The sequence below is a fragment of the Sparus aurata genome, chromosome 11 (genome assembly GCF_900880675.1).
Source record: "Sparus aurata chromosome 11, fSpaAur1.1, whole genome shotgun sequence".
NCBI lineage: Eukaryota > Metazoa > Chordata > Actinopteri > Spariformes > Sparidae > Sparus > Sparus aurata.
This window is the reverse complement of record NC_044197.1, coordinates 21,590,056-21,609,131: the sequence shown is the minus strand read 5'-3', so window position 1 is coordinate 21,609,131 and position 19,076 is coordinate 21,590,056. Positions and strand designations below refer to the sequence as shown.

The 19,076-nt window shown below is 41.7% G+C and overlaps 1 protein-coding gene across 4 annotated transcripts; it reads right to left on the bottom strand.

The window, feature by feature from the left end:
- Positions 1–4,046: 4,046 nt before the first annotated feature.
- crtc1b (CREB regulated transcription coactivator 1b) lies at positions 4,047–19,076 on the bottom strand. Of its 4 annotated transcripts, none has more exons than XM_030433360.1 (14): positions 18,887–19,073; positions 16,479–16,595; positions 15,825–15,950; positions 14,544–14,605; positions 14,184–14,278; positions 13,568–13,656; positions 13,430–13,467; positions 12,457–12,680; positions 12,212–12,363; positions 11,866–12,105; positions 11,075–11,161; positions 6,863–6,949; positions 6,593–6,767; positions 4,047–5,058 (listed from the first exon to the last, which is right to left on the bottom strand). In XM_030433360.1, exons 1-14 carry the CDS (start codon positions 19,010–19,012, stop codon positions 4,847–4,849), a joined length of 1,830 nt encoding a protein of 609 aa, XP_030289220.1. In that variant the 5' UTR covers positions 19,013–19,073; the 3' UTR covers positions 4,047–4,846. The 4 variants fall into 4 exon arrangements, with proteins under 4 accessions (XP_030289220.1, XP_030289222.1, XP_030289224.1 ...); XM_030433362.1 differs by having other exon boundaries at positions 4,847–5,058; positions 13,568–13,641; XM_030433364.1 differs by lacking the exon at positions 16,479–16,595 and having other exon boundaries at positions 4,847–5,058; positions 18,887–19,076.

The window sequence follows — 19,076 nt, the reverse complement described above, 5'->3', positions numbered from 1 at the left end:
GATTTTCGTGTGTGTGGGGGGGGAGAGATGATCGACAAAGAAGTACATTCGGAGTGCCGTTCCTTTCCAACATGAGAGAACAAGCTGCACTGGAGTAAGCCCTTTCTAGTTTTGCATCCCCTAAAATCTTCACTGATAAAAAAAAAAACACAAGACAAGCCAAAATATAGTTCACAAAGGAAAATAGAGAATTCATCTTTTCTTTGACATGAAAATATCTCCAGAGTCTACATCTGGAGCGAAACAGTCAGCATTCACCTCGGGCAGAGCAGTCCCTGCTCAAAGGTCACAAATAAAGTGCGAAGCAACTAGTGGACTAAACATTGCACGAAAACAGAAAAAAAAAATAATAATAATAAAAATAAAAAACAAAAAAAAACAGCATTACACTTTACCCAGTCCAAAACCTGACATGATAGGCAACAGCAACATAGAACAATCATATCTCGTGTCACAGCTCAGTCAAACTCCTGCCCTGCACCGAACGCGGGATGAGATTCAGCTCGATGCGCCTATCATGCCATGCAGTCGACCGTGTCACGCAGAAGCGCCAGAAGATCCAAGCACGCATAATGCAAACGATCAGTGCACGTGCCAAATCCGCAATCCCTGCATTTCTTACTCGAGAAAGTCAACAAAAAGGTTGCGCTGATGGAGGCGAAGGGCCCGGTCGACCGCAGGCTTCTTTTGCGTTGCGAGAATCGACTGTTTAGACTCGTACGCGGTGAGATGCTACAGTAGGAAGTAAGAGAGAAAGAGAGAGAGATGGAACAAGCAACAGTCCAATTCATCAGAGGAGGAGACGGTGAAGAGCAGAGAGAGAGAGAGAGAGAGAGAGACAGAGAGAGAGACTCTGGTCCGACTGTGATGGGACCATAAAACTCCCCAACGTTTGGCAAGAAAACTAGTACGCTGCCACAGAAAATACATTCTCTTATCATTCATGAAGTAGCATTATACAGAGATGGAGGTAACAAAGTCACTGAACAGGAAAACCGAGTTAACTGTTGCACTGGAGAAACCCACACATGCATCCCTTTAGACTTTGTGACAGCGTTATGTTACACAAATCAAACCTGCGGAGCTATAGAAGGCCTTCACGTAGAGGTTCTGACTGTCGTGTTTTAGTCATGCATTTTGTTTCAGCGATAGCGTTTATGTACAAGGTCAGTGTGAAGGACTAGGATTCAGCAGGATGACAGGAAAGCTCAACATCACCGGTGTTACAACAGTGACGTTTGGCTCAAATACATTGCTATTTTTTTTTCTTTTTCAGGAATAAATATACATTTGTTTCAGTGACTTAAAGGAAAAATCCAGCTCGAGATAAATTAAAAAAAATGCTTCTGGTAAAGGGTCATTTCAAGGCCTTTTCTTTTTAGTGGTTTATTTGTCTTCTTCCTATGGATTACTGGCTCATGACAACTGAGATATTTCAAGCAACTGCAGCAGAATGCTCCATTGATCTGAATTATAAAAACAGTGGCGTTTGTTCCTAAAGGGTTGGAGGGAAAGGTTTCTTTATAGACAACAGTCGCACCGGAAGATATGTGAGAGGAATTCTGTGATTTGGAACGTCATTTTTATTCAAAAGTTAAGCTGGATTTTTGTTTCTCCGTCGAGACACTCAGAGCTCAGCGCACGATTTCACTCGTTGATTGTCAAAGCACCACCGCAACACTCGATGACCTGCACTCAAACTAGCCCAGATTATAGTTTATTTTCTTACACGCAAAAAGACAACGGAAAGCTTTGTCTTACATTACAAACTGCTCCATCTTTTGGGACTCTTGTTTTACCGAGACAATCACAATATAACATTTTTAGGGAGGCGTGATATATTTTTGCCAGCATGTTGATATCTTCAAACTACTTCTCTCCGATTGCGGATACCAATATAAGCAAAAACATTTTTAGTACCTAATTGCTTACTGTGATGGGTCAGGCAGATGCAGACGTCCAAAACTTTTCAAAATGTACATAATCACTGGGCAGAATAAGACAACTACTCGGCTGAACTGAACTGTCTATTTTGGGCTGATGCAGATATTTAATTTTCAAGTATTTATTATCAGCTGATACCAAAGATATATATATATATATATACACACCGATATAATTGTGCATCTATAATAGATTTGTCTAATGTTTATAGTTGTCTTTTCAAATGACTCAAAGCTGACTTTATCATCGATGATCTCTACCAGCATCAATAAGAGAAAACAGCCCAGTTGACCATTTACACTGCTTCTTTCTGTATCTCAGACGCTCTTGTTCGTACTTTTTTTTTTTCCTGGCAGTACAAAGCCTCCATAATCACAACACTTCAGAAGAACAAATCCAGCTTAACTCCTGTTTAAAAAAGAAAAAAAAGAAACAGAGGTGGATTTTTCCTTTCAGGGTCGTTATTTTGTCTTATTTGCATAGGAATCACAGATCTGTTGAAGGCAAACAAAACATTTGATGGGAAGATTTACAGCGGACAAATAAACACTGGAACTGAAACAAATCGTACAGCTGTGGAGGTGTGCAGTAAACCAAACGTGATTCCTTTATGGGAGGGGAGGGGAGGGGGGGGGGGGGGGGGGGTTGGAAAATCTTCCCAACAGCGCTTTAGGTGAGTAAATGATTTAGCACGTCTGTACATGAACATTACAATATACCAAACATGATCCCACAGACCTACAAACACCTCTCAGGGAAACTCTGACAAAAGGCCAACGCAGATTGAACTCTGACGATTCAAAATTTGACAATTTGTTGCACATGTTTTGGCAAAAGGGACCGTGTCATGGATGTAGCTGGAGACGATATCAATATGTACATTTTTCAGATGAAAGCTTGTGTAAACATTTTTCGTTTTGAAAAGGTGGCGTAAACAACTCTAGACTCCACTACATCCCTGATTGCTATTGTGACCATTTTTGTTTGGCTTGTGACACTGAACAGATCAGGATCGATCTCTGAGAAAACTGCATACAATAACAAAAATAGAAAATACAATTATATCCTTTCTTAAACCTTTATGTACTTCATCCAGTTTACTTAATGGGGTAAACAAACCTTCTACGATAAAAAATACTCTGAATCTGTTTGCATCTCATCAAAACATCCATTTGGAGGCTTCCATACTGTTAATATCCAACGAACGACTATTAAAATCTGTATATTTTGTATGGTATTTTGTCATTGATGACCTGTGTGGCAAAGCTCAATAGCATTTTTGTAAGAGCTTCCCTGTTAAGGAGCAAAAAGCCTCCCCATAATTGCGCTCCTTCTAAAAACACCTCACACCCGTCCGTTCGATTTTTTTGTTTTGTTTTTAAGCCCCACTTTAAAAACATCAACAATTTGGCTATAAACTGTACCGATACAAAATACAGTACATTGATTTGTCAAACCTTACACAACATAACCACAAATATCACTGACCAAAAGTTAAGTTCCTCTGAAATACAAGAAAATGTTACAATAAGTTACGAAAATACGTTGTCACGTTAGACACTTAAGTAGAACAGTAGAATACTCATGTAAGGCAAAATCAGGTGATTTCACAGTGACGACTTAAAAAGATTTAAGATTTTAGTGTTTAAAAACAGACGGCTTCCTTCACTGAAAAGAAGCTCAGTCTGGATATATATATATATATATATATATATATATATATATATATATATATATATATATATATATATATATATATATATATATATATATATATATATATATATATATATATATATATATATATATATATATATATATACATATATATACATATATATATGCGCTTTTCACTGGCAGAAAATCAATTTGGACGTGTTTTGTCTCGCTTTCTACTTTAATAGAAATACCTGATGATTTTCTCAGAAAAAGTTAATTCAAGTGGCGTAAAACCAACCCATTTCTGGAGCATGCAGCATTTCCTGGAGCTGTGCTAAAAACTAGGATATTTTTGATTTGACTGCTGGGCTGCAGCATGGCAACGTCTACCACGTCCTACGTCAGAAAATGGCACATCGAACACACACAAGAGCAACTATGGGGAGGTTTTGCACTCCTTCATTAACCAAGTAGCTTAACAAACACATATATAAATATGTTAGTAATCAATAAATAGACACAAATTACATCAGTGCAATTTTACACTATGCCTACAGACAGCATTTTGGCATCAAATTTAAATTATGAAATGGAATATAAAATCTTGAACTAAATAAATAAATAGAACATATAAATACATAAAGCATTAACACATACAGTACATGATGAAAAGAACATTTGGTTGTCAAAAATAAAGCTTTGAGTGTTAAATAGAAAGCCGTTACGGCATGATGGGAAAACCGATCATTTGATTGCAGGGTACAAGCAAACCGGCTGTGATGTATTTTTCTTTTTCTGTTGTTTTTTTTTTTTTTAAGCACAGCCGTGTTAATGGGAACGGTTTAGCCCAATGTCCTAGCAGCTTCCTGCTACGAGCAAATATCAACAAAACAAATATTAAAGTGGATATGAAAAGAAAAAAAAAAGTCAAATGTGCGTTTTTTGGAATATAAGTGGCATGTAATGGTACACTGTAAACACAGCAGGCTAGCGAAAGCGCTGAGCGACCAATCTCATTCAAAACGACAGCAAGGCCATTCCCCTGCAAGCCACTGGATGTCTTTTTCCCTGTTGTCTTTTGGTGGCGCATCATTTCAAAGGGCTTCACGGAGTCGAGGGCGAGGTCGGACAGCTGGACAGCCATGCAACGAGGGAGAGGGTTCATCCTGCCCTTTGATTCTCTCCATTCACAAGTTAGTGTGTTTTTTTTCTTCTTGTTCTCAGCCATAGTCAGCTTCTCGCATTACAGCCTGTCCATCCTGAACGTGTCCTCGGTGGCAGGGTCTGCCAGCACCATGTCGGGGTCGTTGAGCATGTGCAGTCCGTCCAGCGTGAGCGGGTCGATCTTCAGCTCATCCAGAGGGAACTGAGAGTCTGCATCGAAGCTGACATCACCGACACCCGCCAGAGAGTTGGTCAGCTCTTTGGAGAGGCTTGGCGGAGACTCCCCTGTGACTGTGATACGTGACATCAGAGAAACAAGTGAGCATATTTATCACGATATGCACAATTGTACATTAGACTACCAGGGCACCTGTAGGGCTATGGCACAGGAGGACAGCCAAAAACTCAGCCGATCTCCCTCTCTTGTTGGACCAGTACCACAAAAATCTCTGTCAGTGTAACTGACATGGTATTATTTCCTGATAATTCAGTGGTTGTCTGGTGTCAGTGAGTTTAAGTCGTGTTTTTCATGTAGACGGGGTGATGCAGCAGATTGTGATAGGTAGTTTCCCTGCTGGTAAACACACCGACTGGCTGTAACAGCTTTAGTGTCTCTGGGCTCATTAGGTGAAGCAGCCCGCCATGCGGACAGCTTGCCTGTTTGTTCCATCTGAGGAGTCCAGAGACACTACACAAGTGGCTCCGGAGGATGAGTGACCCTGACATGAGCAGGAGAGAAGCCTGATAGGCTGGTGTAAAGAGGCCAGAGTGTCACTACAGTCCAAACTCTGACGAAAACAGACATTACCAGAACTACTGTGTGAGTGGGGGTGGACCAAGTGCGGGTCCAGCATAGAGAACACAATCAATGAACCCAACCAATCAGAGGTGGAGTAGGGCGGGTCTTATGAGAACTCAGGTGTCTTCTTAAGCAGTATGCACCCTCTGCTGATTAAACAGAACAATACAACGACAAGGAGAGGGAGCAGAGTGCATTTATACACATCCCCCCCCTTAGATCTACAGACTTAACAAGCAAAATATCCGATGATAGATTTTCACAGTCCCACGATGGCATCACAGCATTTTTTTTTTTTGCGATATCACAAAACTGCGCACATTGTTACATCCCTACTTTCTAGCATTGTATATACTGCAGGGTTCTTGCAGGTTTCAGTAAGTCAAATTTAAGACTTTTTTAAGACGTTTTAAGACCATAAAAATTAAAGACCTTCATGACGAATTACCAAAAAAACAAACTTGTCTTCAAATAGAATATATTTAATTTCATATTAATTAAAAAGCGCACTGCAACTTACAAATGCAAGAAAAAGAATCTCTCTCTCTCCCTCTCCCTCTCTCCCTCTCTCTCTCTCCCTCTCTCCCTCTCCCTCTCCCTCCCTCAGACTGGCAGCTGTCTGGTCTCAAATCCACCTGTGGCGTCCGCTCCTGCCTGCCCCAGCCAGCCCCAACACACACCAGCCTGCCGCCTGCGCAGCCGCGCGAGCGGGGACGGGAACTCTTTAAGACGTCGCGGGAACCCTGATACTGGTTATGTTTGGTACTGATGAATACTTGATACTTTGTTATCTCGAGATGAAATAATTTGGTAATTAGCTAACAAAATTTCAAGCACGTTCTCCACTCCTGTCAAAGCAGTTAAGCTCAATAATATCTGCATATCATTAGCAAAAAACAACTAAACAATAATGTGTACGATGCAGCTAAAAGCCGAGATATGTGGAACTTAACTTGATGTAAACATGCTACAACCAAACGAGTGTAACACCATAAAAGTGTATCTGACGGACGCTGGTGTGGCTACCTGTTAGGATGATGTTGGGGATGTTGCCATGGTTACTGTAGCCAAGCTGCTGCGAGTCCTGTAGGCTGCTCCCGGTGAGGCCCATCATGGCTGCCTGTGTGTAGTTGAGGGTGGAGCACTGGTTGTAAAGGCTGGTGGAGCTGATGGGGCTCTCAATCATGTTGAACTGCTCCAGCTAAAAATGTACAGAGATGTAACCCAGCATGAAGTCAGGGACTGTCTGAGGAAAACATTTCTGTCATTTCTGCGCGCACGTGTGTGTGTGTTCACCTGGTGAGAAAGGGCATTGGTCTGCCTCAATGCCAACTGCTGATCGTAGAAGGAGTCCCCGAATATGCTGCCCACCACAGGGATGTGCTGGAGGAAGAAAAAGAAGCCATAAAAAAGTCAAAGCACATGTAAAGGTAGCAGAAACACTTAGAAGAACCAAAATTAGCCAGAAGGTAAGTTATCCGCGCCCACAAGCAGACATTTCAGCAATGGAATAACAAAAAAACACAAGCAAAACACAAAACCACACAGCTATGGGTCGGAGCGGTGACCAAAGCAAATGGTTCTCATGACGAGGGCTGTGGCAGGTCAGAGTCATGAAAGAGGAAAGGAAAAGGATTATGTTGTAATTCAATTTGGCAGACATCTAATTCATTTTGTCATGACAAAAAAATAAATAGAAATCCAAAAAACTAAGATAGGAAATAACAGTATGGATGTGACGCGGTTGCAGTGATGTGCTGACCGCAGCAGCCCTGTTCACTATGACACAAACAGAGAAAGCAGACTTCTGGTTTTCATCAGCATGACGTGATACACGGATACTTTGGTCCATTACGACTTCTGAGAAAGGAAACTCTTAACCCACGTGGACTCCAGCATGAGCAAACAGCTTCAATTACACAGAAATCATCAACACGTTTCTAAGTTACTGCCTGCTGTATTGGATCTAGAGATGCATATTTTTTGAGCAATTTCTTTCATTGATAGTTTGCGGCCCCAACAATAGATTGGTGGTTTATCGTTTAGAATAAATGAAGTATGTCAGATGTTTTTCCATTCACAAACTGTCAGCCAAAAGCAAGTAGGAGGGCATCACAGGAACTCGATGGTTTCTTTTATTAACTACTTTTTCTAAATGCTTTCCATTTAAAGTGATTACATTCATTTATGTTACACAAAATGTTTTTTGGCAATAAAACTTTCCTCTCATTGAGTATGATGTTTTATCGCAGGCTAAAAATGAAGCAGTTATTTTCTCTGTTTTCATGGAAACAGATTATCTTGAATCTTTTTGGGGAATGGCTTTAAAACAGTTCAGTTAATCAAGACAAATAAAATAATGATATAATTAAATAAATTTTCTCATGCCAGCATTCATACTTTATTGTGATACATCAGATAAGAAAGTTAATGTTATTTCAAACAAGAGACTTTTTGATGTACAGTGGGGCAAAAAAGTATTTAGTCAGCCACCAATTGTGCAAGTTCTCCCACTTAAAAAGATGAGAGAGGCCTGTAATTTTCATCATAGGTACACTTCAACTATGAGAGACAGAATGGGGGGAAATAATCCAGGAAATCACATTGTAGGATTTTTAAAGAATTAATTGGTAAATTCCTCGGTAAAATAAGTATTTGGTCACCTACAAACAAGCAAGATTTCTGGCTCTCACAGACCTGTAACTTCTTTAAGAGGCTCCTCTGTCCTCCTCTCGTTACCTGTATTAATAACACCTGTTTGAACTCGTTATCAGTATAAAAGACACCTGTCCACAACCTCAAACAGTCACACTCCAAACTCCACTATGGCCAAGACCAAAGAGCTGTCAAAGGATACCAGAAACAAAATTGTAGACCTGCACTAGGCTGGGAAAACTGAATCTGCAATAGGTAAGCAGCTTGGTGTGAAGAAATCAACTGTGGGGGCAATTATTAGAAAATGGAAGACATACAAGACCACTGATAATCTCCCTCGATCTGGGGCTCCACACAACATCTCACCCCGTGGGGTCAAAATGATCACAAGAACGGCGAGCAAAAATCCCAGAACCACACGGGGGGACCTAGTGAATGACCTGCAGAGAGCTGGGACCAAAGTAACAAAGGCTACCATCATTAACACACTACGCCGCCAGGGACTCAAATCCTGCAGTGCCAGATGCGTCCCCCTGCTTAAGCCAGTACATGTCCAGACCCGTCTGAAGTTTGCTACAGAGTATTTGGATGATCCAGAAGAGGTTTGGGAGAATGTCATATGGTCAGATAAACCAAAATAGAACTTTTTTGGTAAAAACTCAACTTGTCGTGTTTGGATGAGAAAGAATGCTGAGTTGCATCCAAAGAACACCATACCTACTGTGAAGCATGGGTGTGGAAACATCATGCTTCGGGGCTGTTTTTCTGCAAAAGGACCAGGACGACTGATCCGTGCAAAGGAAAGAATGAATGGGGCCATGTATCGTGAGCTTTTGAGTGAAAACCCCCTTCCATCAGCAAGGGCATTGAAGATGAAACGTTGCTGGGTCTTTCAGCATGACAATGATCCCAAACACACCGCCCGGGCAACGAAGGAGTGGCTTCGTAAGAAGCATTTCAAGGTCCTGGAGTGGCCTAGCCAGTCTCCAGATCTCAACCCCATAGAAAATCTTTGGAGGGAGTTGAAAGTCCGTGTTGCCCAGCGACAGCCCCAAAACATCACTGCACTAGAGGAGATCTGCATGGAGGAATGGGCCAAAATACCAGCAACAGTGTGTGAAAACCTTATGAAGACTTACAGAAAACATTACACCTCTGTCATTGCCAATTAAGGGTATATAACAAAGTATTGCAATGAACTTTTGTTATTGACCAAATACTTATTTTCCACCATAATTTGCAAATAAATTCTTTAAAAATCAATGTGATTTTCTGGATTTTTAAAAATTTATTTATTTTCCCTCATTCTGTCTCTCATAGTTGAGGTATACCTATGATGAAAATTACAGGCCTCTCTCATCTTTTTTTTTTAATTTATTTTTATATTTTTTTGGCCTTTTATGGCTTTATTGATGGTACAGTTGAAGATATGACAGGAAACAGGGGGAGAGAGGGGGGGAGTGACACGCAGCAAAGGGACCTGGGCTGGGAGTCGAACCTGGGTCCGCTGCAGAGCCTCAGCACATGGGACGCGTGCTCTACCAACTGAGCTAAACGGCGCCCCCTCTCATCTTTTTAAGTGGGAGAACTTGCACAATTGGTGGCTGACTAAATATTTTTTTTCCGCACTGTATTTGTGCCATCTCCAATTGTCTACTCGGAACGTCGTTACTTGAGTCATTGACGCAGCAGAGAAGACTTTTTCAGTTTAAGAAAGCCCAGAATTTAGATTTATACTTGACCGGTGTCTTTAAAATCTACTTTCTCCATTTATGATTTCCTTTTTATAGACCATATACTTAGCTCATTCTCATCTTAAAAAGTTCCCTGTAGAGTGTATGACCTCTAGTAGAGCTATGAAATTTTCATTTTTCAGTTTCTGACAAAGTAATTGCTTCTGGCCTTTTTCACATGAAGTGTCCTTGAAAAACACAAAGTTCTCGCAGCTGACTTTGCCTTTCTGCCAAATATTTGACTGAAAACATGATCAAGCCTGATGAGTTTTCCACAGCAGAGAGAGCGATATGTTGTGTTTGTGTATAAATGAATAGCAGATGTAAACGGAGGCAGCATTTAGCTCTAGAGTTCTCTACTCACAAACGACAAAATGTCATTAAAAAATCTGACTGACGATAATTAAGTCTCACAGTAGCCCTAAAGAGGCATGAGCGTTATGCCCATTTGTCAAAAGATGTCCTGTCAAATGGCATCTGTACTCTAGTATGCGAGTAGTCTATTTGGACGCAAGTATTAGTTTAGTCAATTGTGCGGTACAAGCATGAAATGTGATACTATGTGTGCATTTAGGCAGGTTATCTCGAACTCAAACCCACGTTTCCACATTGGTGTTAATTGTGGGCTCTATTCTTAAATAAGATCTTTTTTGGCAAATACTGTATTCAATAATATTTCTATGCAAATAATCAATCATGAAAATGACTTAAAACGTATTGTATAATATTGCTTTTCTGTTATAACCTGAGAGGACATTACTCGTCTGTTTTTCTATTCATGTGAGCTTGAAACAGGAGCAAACAACCAGAGTCCTCTTCATGAAAGTGCAGCTCATTTGCAACAGAAAAGTGTCTGTTTGTTGCATTCTAAAAAGATGTTATAGATATTTTAAGACAACAATCAGTTGGGCCCTCCCATCAGCAAACTATCGGCGCGTTGTCATGCACACAGTGAACATTGACAGGGTGATGAAGAAATGAGTTATGCAGCTGTTGACACCATGAGTGGTTAACTGCTGATACAGAGAATGACAAGCAGCCTATCTCATCTGCAATTAGCTTTGCCCCAGGCGCAAAGCCCTTCCCCAAACAGCAGCTAGCTTGGTGGGTGGGCCCTTACTTGAGGCGAGCCGCCGGGGGAGAAGCCTTGATTGGAGACTGGGGAGGTTGGAGACTGAGTGGCTGGTGAGCCAGTCTGATTGCGGTACTGTTGGAGGGAAGAGGGTTAGCTAGCACTAAGCTTCATGCCTGTCACACACAAATCTCAAAGGAAGGGATGTATGATGAGCCTTCGATCTGGTCATTGGGTTTCATGTGTACAGGACGGAAATATCACCAATTAACACCCAATAAACTGTTGCTGGCTGGTTCGTCTACAATACCGGAAAATGTCATTTTTCTGGACAAGTGACATCTGGCACTACTTGAGTAAAATATTTAAGCACTTGCTGGTTCATAGAGAACAGTCTAAGGTGTATTTCTTATAAGCTTACATCAACCAATTTCTCGCTTTAAATGTGCACACAAATTCAACCAACTACATCCAAAAAAATGCCCTTACCCTCACTAAAAAAAGTGCTAAATAGTGGGAAGATTTTTTTCAATTTTAAAAGAACCTGCAAGCAAAAAACTGAATATATCAAAAGTAATACATTTCAGGCATAATTGTCTGGTAGTACAGAAATGTTCTTCCTAATAAAGTGGGTTATTCTACATAGTGGCTTATCAGTGTCATAGCCAAGTAGTAAGCCAGTGAAAAGATGTGAAGATATTGACTGGGATGTATTCTAGGCAGTTGAAGAACTTTCAGCACAATCAGGTAGAAAAATGGCACTTCAGAATAAGTAAAAGGGTCGCTGTCATGTCACCAAATCAACTGTTATCGCTGTGTCTGCCTTTCTGTTCGCTTACCGAGCTGATGCTGATGCTGGCGGTGGTCTGGCTCTGGCTGTCTGGGGAAGGGCTGCTGGCAGTGGCTGTACCAGGGGAGGCCAGAGTTGGCAAGGTGATGAGCTGGATGCCCTGCGACAGGGCCTGCTGCTGCTTCTGGAGGTCACTGAGCAGCTGAGCCTGGGCCTGGGCCGTCAGCTGGTTGAACAGGGGGTACTGGGCGAGCTGCTGCTCCAGCGTCAGGGTTTCTGTTGTCAAGGCCTGAGAAAAGACGAACACGGACTCTGTTTAGGCTAGTTACCTGTGAAAAAAAGGGGGGTTTGTTTATTAGTCTCTCTTGCATTGGTTAAACAGAGCAGAGCCTTACCTGTGTGATGTTAACAGGTGAGGAGAGGGTGGGTGAAAGTTGCTGCGGAGACTGTTGGAGATGGAGGTCAGAGGTGAGTGTGAGCGGCACCACGGGTGGTTGCCGGCGCTGTGCCGTTACAGTCATGGTTGGCTGAGAGGAAGTGGAGATCCCTAGCGAGGAAAGCAAATAAGACGACACATGAAAGCTCTCCAACTTTCACTTGATGTGCATTTAGTCTCAGTGCTTTCAAACAGTATCATTACCATGGCTGGCAGCACTGATGCCCAGGTGGGTGAGGTTAGTGGTCAGGCTGCCCGTGCTGTTGGACGAGCTGAGGGAGGGGAAGGCCACGGTGTCCTCGGGGTCCAGCGGAGTGGAGAGGGGAGGAGGGAACTGGATGTTGGTCAGATCAGGTAGTGAACCACCGGTGTTGTGTGCCGCTGGGAGCAGGGACGGGTTCAACTCCTGGTCTGGTGATGGGAATATACTAAAAGACAAAATCTTGATCAGGCGAGAGGAAAGCTTCTGTCATATCACCTTGCAGTTGAGTTGTTCCTATGACATAATGTGATCATTAAGTTCCAACCTATCAAACCAGTTTTCAATACTTTCCAAGTGCGGGGAAGCTAAAGGATGGAAGTGGCTAATAAGTGAAACACCTCTCTTTTTTTCTAATCTTTGTTGAGGGTTTTACATGTGCAGTACTGATCAGGCAGCTGGCAAGGATTGGGAAGTGACATAGGTGCCAGTGATGAGGCAACACGGTTTGGTTTTCATCTTTAACCGCGGTCTATCTTTCAAACTCAATGCAGACTGAACGATTTTCGAGCACGGCGTCCTTGACTTCAACCTGTGTCACAGCAAAAGGGGCAAAAATGTTGTGATGTTGTGTGTTCCTGTCACTGCCGATCAGAACTGAAGCCAATAAACTTCCGGGGGCAGAGTCGCTTGACCCAGGACTGGATGCTAATTGTTCACTTTCCCATTGAAGGCTTTGTGGGTTAGATGATGTCGATTTTTAGTCCGGTGTGAAATCTGTCACCATCATAATAACGATTTCCTGTAGGACTTGTTTTTCTGCCCTTCTTTTCCAGTGCACCTAGACCAGCTGTCTTGCCTCTTGCACTTAAAACACGACACATTTGTGTGACTAACAGGCTGCGATACTCCTGTAGTGTTTCACTGTAAATACCACAACCACTACTTATAATAAATTAATATACTAAAATGACTCACTTGATTCCAGGGACATCACATGCCTTGGATGAATCATCCTAATGAGAAAACATTTTCATGAGACACAACTCAGAAGTGCTTCAGATGTATCACAACAATGAGTATATAAGTGTCGCCCTTCCCTTTTCCCAAAAGTACCTTCTTGTCATCCCACAACTGATCCTGCGCATCCTTGTTGTCCGCATTCGACTCTGAATTCTCCGTCCCAGGCACTGTTAGCAGCAGTACTAATTAGTGAAACAGCAAGACACAGTTGCTTGCCATGACAAAATAAATAACAATTCAAATCAGTGCAAGAAATGAGTCATCAATATCCGAGCCAGTCAAGCAGGATATAGTGCTGTGTGCACCAGATTCCTGGGAGTCTAAAAATAGCAAGGCGACCAGCAGACCGACAGACTGAGGGGATGCCAGCCAATGTTGGCTTCATTATATCACAGCCTCACACATAAAAAGACATAATCCATGGATAATCAGTGAGTTATTGATCCTTCTCTCTAGATCATCCTGACTCAGCTCCGTTCCGAGATGTTACTTCTCCACAGTCGACTGAGCACTGCATCACCATGCTGAGGAGGCCCTCTGCCAGGGATCAGTATCCATTTACTCCATAAATATTTCATCAACAGTCTACATCTTCCTTCTTTGTGACATCGACCCTTTTATGTCATTTAAGGTTTGCCGCCTGCATTAGTACACTGCGCATTAATAAATAAAAGTGCCTCTGTGTCTTTGTTACCGGATCTTTCATTACCTCGTTTAGGCTGCAGCTCCTGCGATCCCCCCGCGAACACCTCCTGGGGCTTCGGATTCATGGCGCTCTGGTGTAAGGCAGAGTCCGAATTTGTCCTGTATGTGTTAGAAAGATGAGATGTCAGCAAAACAGCTGCCAAATCCCCAAAACTGGTAGAGAGCCAAATGTATAGCGTTACATCCGTCGGGAATCACATTCAGTAACAGACCTTTATTTGCCTTCCTAAAGCCCAATACACGGCCTTCTTTGTTTTGGCTGAGTTTGGCAACTTTGCACCAAGAGTGAGTCATGTAATTGAATTTATTTGGGTTCACTGTCTTACTCATTGTTTTGGCAAATTTACAAGGGGTGGTGGCTTACCTTCTCCAGCTAGTGTCTGGCGGTGGGGAGAGGTAAACTGAGCTGTAGGGACAGCTGTCAATGTGAATCTAGTTAAGGCTAATAAAGCACAGGGGATGAAAAATAGATCTCAGCTAATCCATAGTTTCAAGCCTGTTGGCTGATTCAACCTAATAGACCCGGTACATAATAAATGACCGCACACAAGTGTTATTAGGATCCAGCTACTTTGAAAAGGGCTTCAGTCAGTGTCTCGTTATTGAATGGCAAGAAACGGTTCTAAGAATAATCTCAACAGCAGTGTAATAATAGAGTCTATTGCTTTGTATGATTCAGTATCAGGCTTACCGTACATGTCGTGAAACAAACAATTTACTGTTCAAAATATGCTGAACAATGCAGTGCTTATTTAGGCTACATATAAGCTGAAGAAACCAGAGTATATGAGTCAGGCAAATCTAAATGCTGTTTTCTTATTCATTTCTTAAAAATGCATCTGCGACATGACTTGTGTATTTAGTGTCATCCCTATGAACATATATCTGCATTTGAATGAAGAATCTGGAGGCAAGGGAATAAGATTTGGATTTTGGAAGCGTTGGTTTCCATTTGTAGTCAGTTTGCTGTCCCAGTAGTATTGGCTAACCTCGTTTTAGCAGTCTTTGGTTGCATGCAAGTAAACAGTTCGTGTGAAGTGCAAAAGAGGCAGATCACACTGGGCGACATGTAGCTGGAACCAATCGGCTAGCTTTCGCTGACGACGTCAACAGTTCATCTCACACCTCATGTTGCAAATGGGGTTGTAAACGATGACCGGTACAGGGAAGACTAAGTTTTGGTCTGGATATCTGTTGGCTACACCAGCACTGACAGTGGCCAAATTGTCGTCAGACGGGTCCAGAGATTGTACTTCGTGACATATGTGCTAATTACAGACTATGTTTCAACTCATAAAAGTGTAAGTTTCTCATGGAAAGCTCTGGCAGTTTGTTGGCTACCGACAGGTAGCTTAGACATCCAAGTACAAATTAGTGCGTCTTTATAGTTTTGTACTTCGGTCTAGAGCATTTAGGGTTCCCAGTCAATTATAGTAACACTCGAGGAGCAGTAAATCAAATGAAAACTTTGTTGACTCTGTTCATATCTACTCAGTGTTACATCTCTAAACAATTAATTACAAGAACAGACTAAGGTGGAGTTGTCAGAATAATGTTCAAGCAGCCTCTTAAGCCTCCAAAGCTACAATGAACGCAGCCAAAACATCCTCAACATAACATGCTTCTGTGACCAAAAAAAGGATATCTGGCGTCCGTGTTTGTCGACTGACAGCAGCCGGCGGTGAGGAGACGTAATGCGGTTCCTGTCACGGTAAACTCGCTCCACCAACCCGTGGTGCCTGGTTGTCCGACTGGTATCCAGCGCCGAGTTCTGGAGTGAACACATCGGGTCAATGAGGCCAGCAAAAACATCATACTTGCACAGCAAAACTAAAATGTCTTAGGATTAATGGTGCAAATGTGTTCATTTCAAAATGAGTCAAGCTATGGGCCCCCCATACTGATGCTCGAGTTGGCAAATGTATTTTAAGATGGAAAGCCATGACAAGCAATGATATAGTTTAGAATTTAGGAACCAAATTACACTGCAGGGTAGAACTGGTACATCTTGTATTACACACTTCTGGCTTCCTTTCGCTCATGAACCATGATGAACCTGGTTGGACTGTGCAGCTCTGACCAGCAGGTCATTTTTCAGCGTTCATAGCATGAACTAAGCCTGCAGACTTTCTTAAATTCTTTTTTAAAAGTGGAATTATCTGTTTTTGAGCCAATCTTTCACCAGTACAACAGATAACTGCAACCTTTGTAGGTCCAATAACATCACAAACAGCTAAGAAAGGTACACCGGTCGAGCACAAACCATTGATTTACCAGCCGAGAGAGGCTAAGGGCTCACCTGAAAAGGCAGGTCAATGTTGCCATTTCCAATCTGATTGACATTGGGCAGTGAGCCTCCATAGTACTGTCCACGATTCTGCCCTAGTTGCAAATACTGGGTCTTCTGTAACTGCAACTGTGCAAAGTAAAATTGCATGAAAGCATGAGTGAATGATTGATCTGATTCACAAAAAAAGTGATGCTAAAAGTGAATGATGCCTGCCAGTCCACAGTGGTGACATGAAAGATGGATGAATCCATTAAGTGACAGATGACACATGATGAGACAGGCAGATTGTCTGCTTCATGAACAATTAGGAGGCAGACGACATCTCTCACAGCAAAGAAAAATCACATCAGCTGACACCTGATGGACAGCTGGTGTAATTAGAGTCTTTACATGTAACGCACCTTGTGATTACATTAGCCACGTGTCTTCACACAAAACCAGTCACAAAACCAATGCATGTTATTACAAAAACACTGTGATGCAAGTCCTCAAAACACTAGGAATGAACATAAGTCAGACTGATGATGATCGGAACAGATGCAATGGATTGATGGCAACAAAAAGAAATCTGGCAGAGACCACAAGACTGACCAATTAATTATATTTCCCTGCAGTAAATGACAGTACAGCTCGGGTTTACACTGATGCAGCGTGTGGGCATCATTTCCGGCAATACAGCCAACAATTAGACCAAATGATTCCTGGCAATAAAACTCTTCCTCTTTTCCTTTTTTTAGGGTTATTATAGCTGAAACGATGTGTTGATTAGTTGATAACCAGAAAATTAATTGGCAACATTTATTTATTTTTTATTTTTTTTACAATTGATTAACTGTTTCAGTCATGTTTCAAGTAAAAACTTGTCGTTGTAATGGGCATTTTTGTTTTTTTCTGATATTTTACAGAGTAAACTTTGGCTGAACTATATCATTTTCATCATCGTTAAATCAATTGATCATTTTACGTTTTTATTGAAGAATGCTTGTCATGATGTCTCAAATCCCACAGTAAAGTCGTGACATTGCTTGTTTTGTCTGTCGGGTAGTCACAAAACCACTTTGTGGACCCACTACTGCTGTAACAAAATAATTTCCCTGTCTGGGATCATTAAAGTAATTCTATCCATCTAACCAAAGTAATGGACATTTTAGGGAATTTCTTTATATGACAGTCAGCTGCCTGAACAATCAATAATCGGTATATGTGTGCGGGAAAAAGTGTTGGCCGCATAATTTTCGCTATTCACCAACAAAATCAGAACAATACTGATGCTACTACATGGCTGAAATGTGATAATGTCAGTTTGTATAGAATGTCTTTTAGTGTCTTTTCAAATCATAACTGACTTGTGTTTTCATTCAATGCATTTCTCATATCAGCACTTCGTTTTTCTATTTCGATGTATTTGATGTAAGTATTTGTAATTCTTAACAAGACGCTTTTATACATTTTTTAGCCCGTTTTAGTTCAACGATCATTCGACTAAGGATTAATTGTTAAAATCCCTAATTCAGAGATATTAATTCATAAACACAACGAAAGAAAAAGCTCATTCTTGGAGACTGATGCCAAAATGTTTGCCACTTTAGAGCAATAACTAACATGACTTCAATAACTAATCAGTTATCAAAACCCTCCATTATTTTCAATCAATTAACTAATCAGCTCTAAACCAAACAGCAGATTAATCGATTATTAACGCTCGTTTTTGAGGTAACTTTTTACAGTGTTGTCAAGTTGTCAAAGTGATCCTGAATTAACGACAACTGAATTAAACTGTTAGAAATGAGAGCCGATAAGAGACATGTGGGATTTTTTTTAGAGCTGAATTTGTTTTTCCATCAGTCCGATGTTTGCTTTCTGTAACATGTGAAACTAGTCAGCTGATGTGCTGCCGAGCTAAAATAACGGGTCTCGTTTAGCTAGTGCTGAATGGGTAAACGAGTTAAAGACGAACACAGCTGGAAGGCTGGTTAACATCTGATTGGCTAGCAAATGCTAACTTAGCCCCCTCAGAAGGTATACCTATTCAGTTTTTAGTTTAAAGCGTCCGACTTGCCGAACATGTTGTTACACGGTGATTAAGCGACATGTCAGACGATTTGTTTGCTAGTGCGATGACAGCAGTGACTCCTCACGGCAGCCTCAGACAGAGCACAGGTGCACATTATTCACATCCTCAGCAGCCTAGCTAAGACACTTAACGCAGCACACGAGCGGCTTGATGTCCCTGACTAGCGCGTCTGACAGGCAGACTGGAAACATCACTCGGCGGTGTTGGACTGATGCAGCTACGGACGACCACATTAACTTTAGCTCACTTAGCATCCCAACGTTCAGATTTATATCCGCAGCGTTCGTTAGCTGCCAAACAGCGATGCAACACAATGTAAACAGCCGCGGCGAGCAGGTCTTACCCGTGCGGCTCTGGTGATGTTCAGGTCTTTCATCACTTCTTCGAACGCAGCAGTCTCCTCCGCCTGTTTCTGATTATGCAAAGCGATTTTTTCGCTAAATTTGCGAGGATTATTAGAGGACGCCATCTTTCCCTCTTCTTCTCAATGGAATGTTACGTTACACACTACGCTAGGGCCTTCTGGTGTCGTC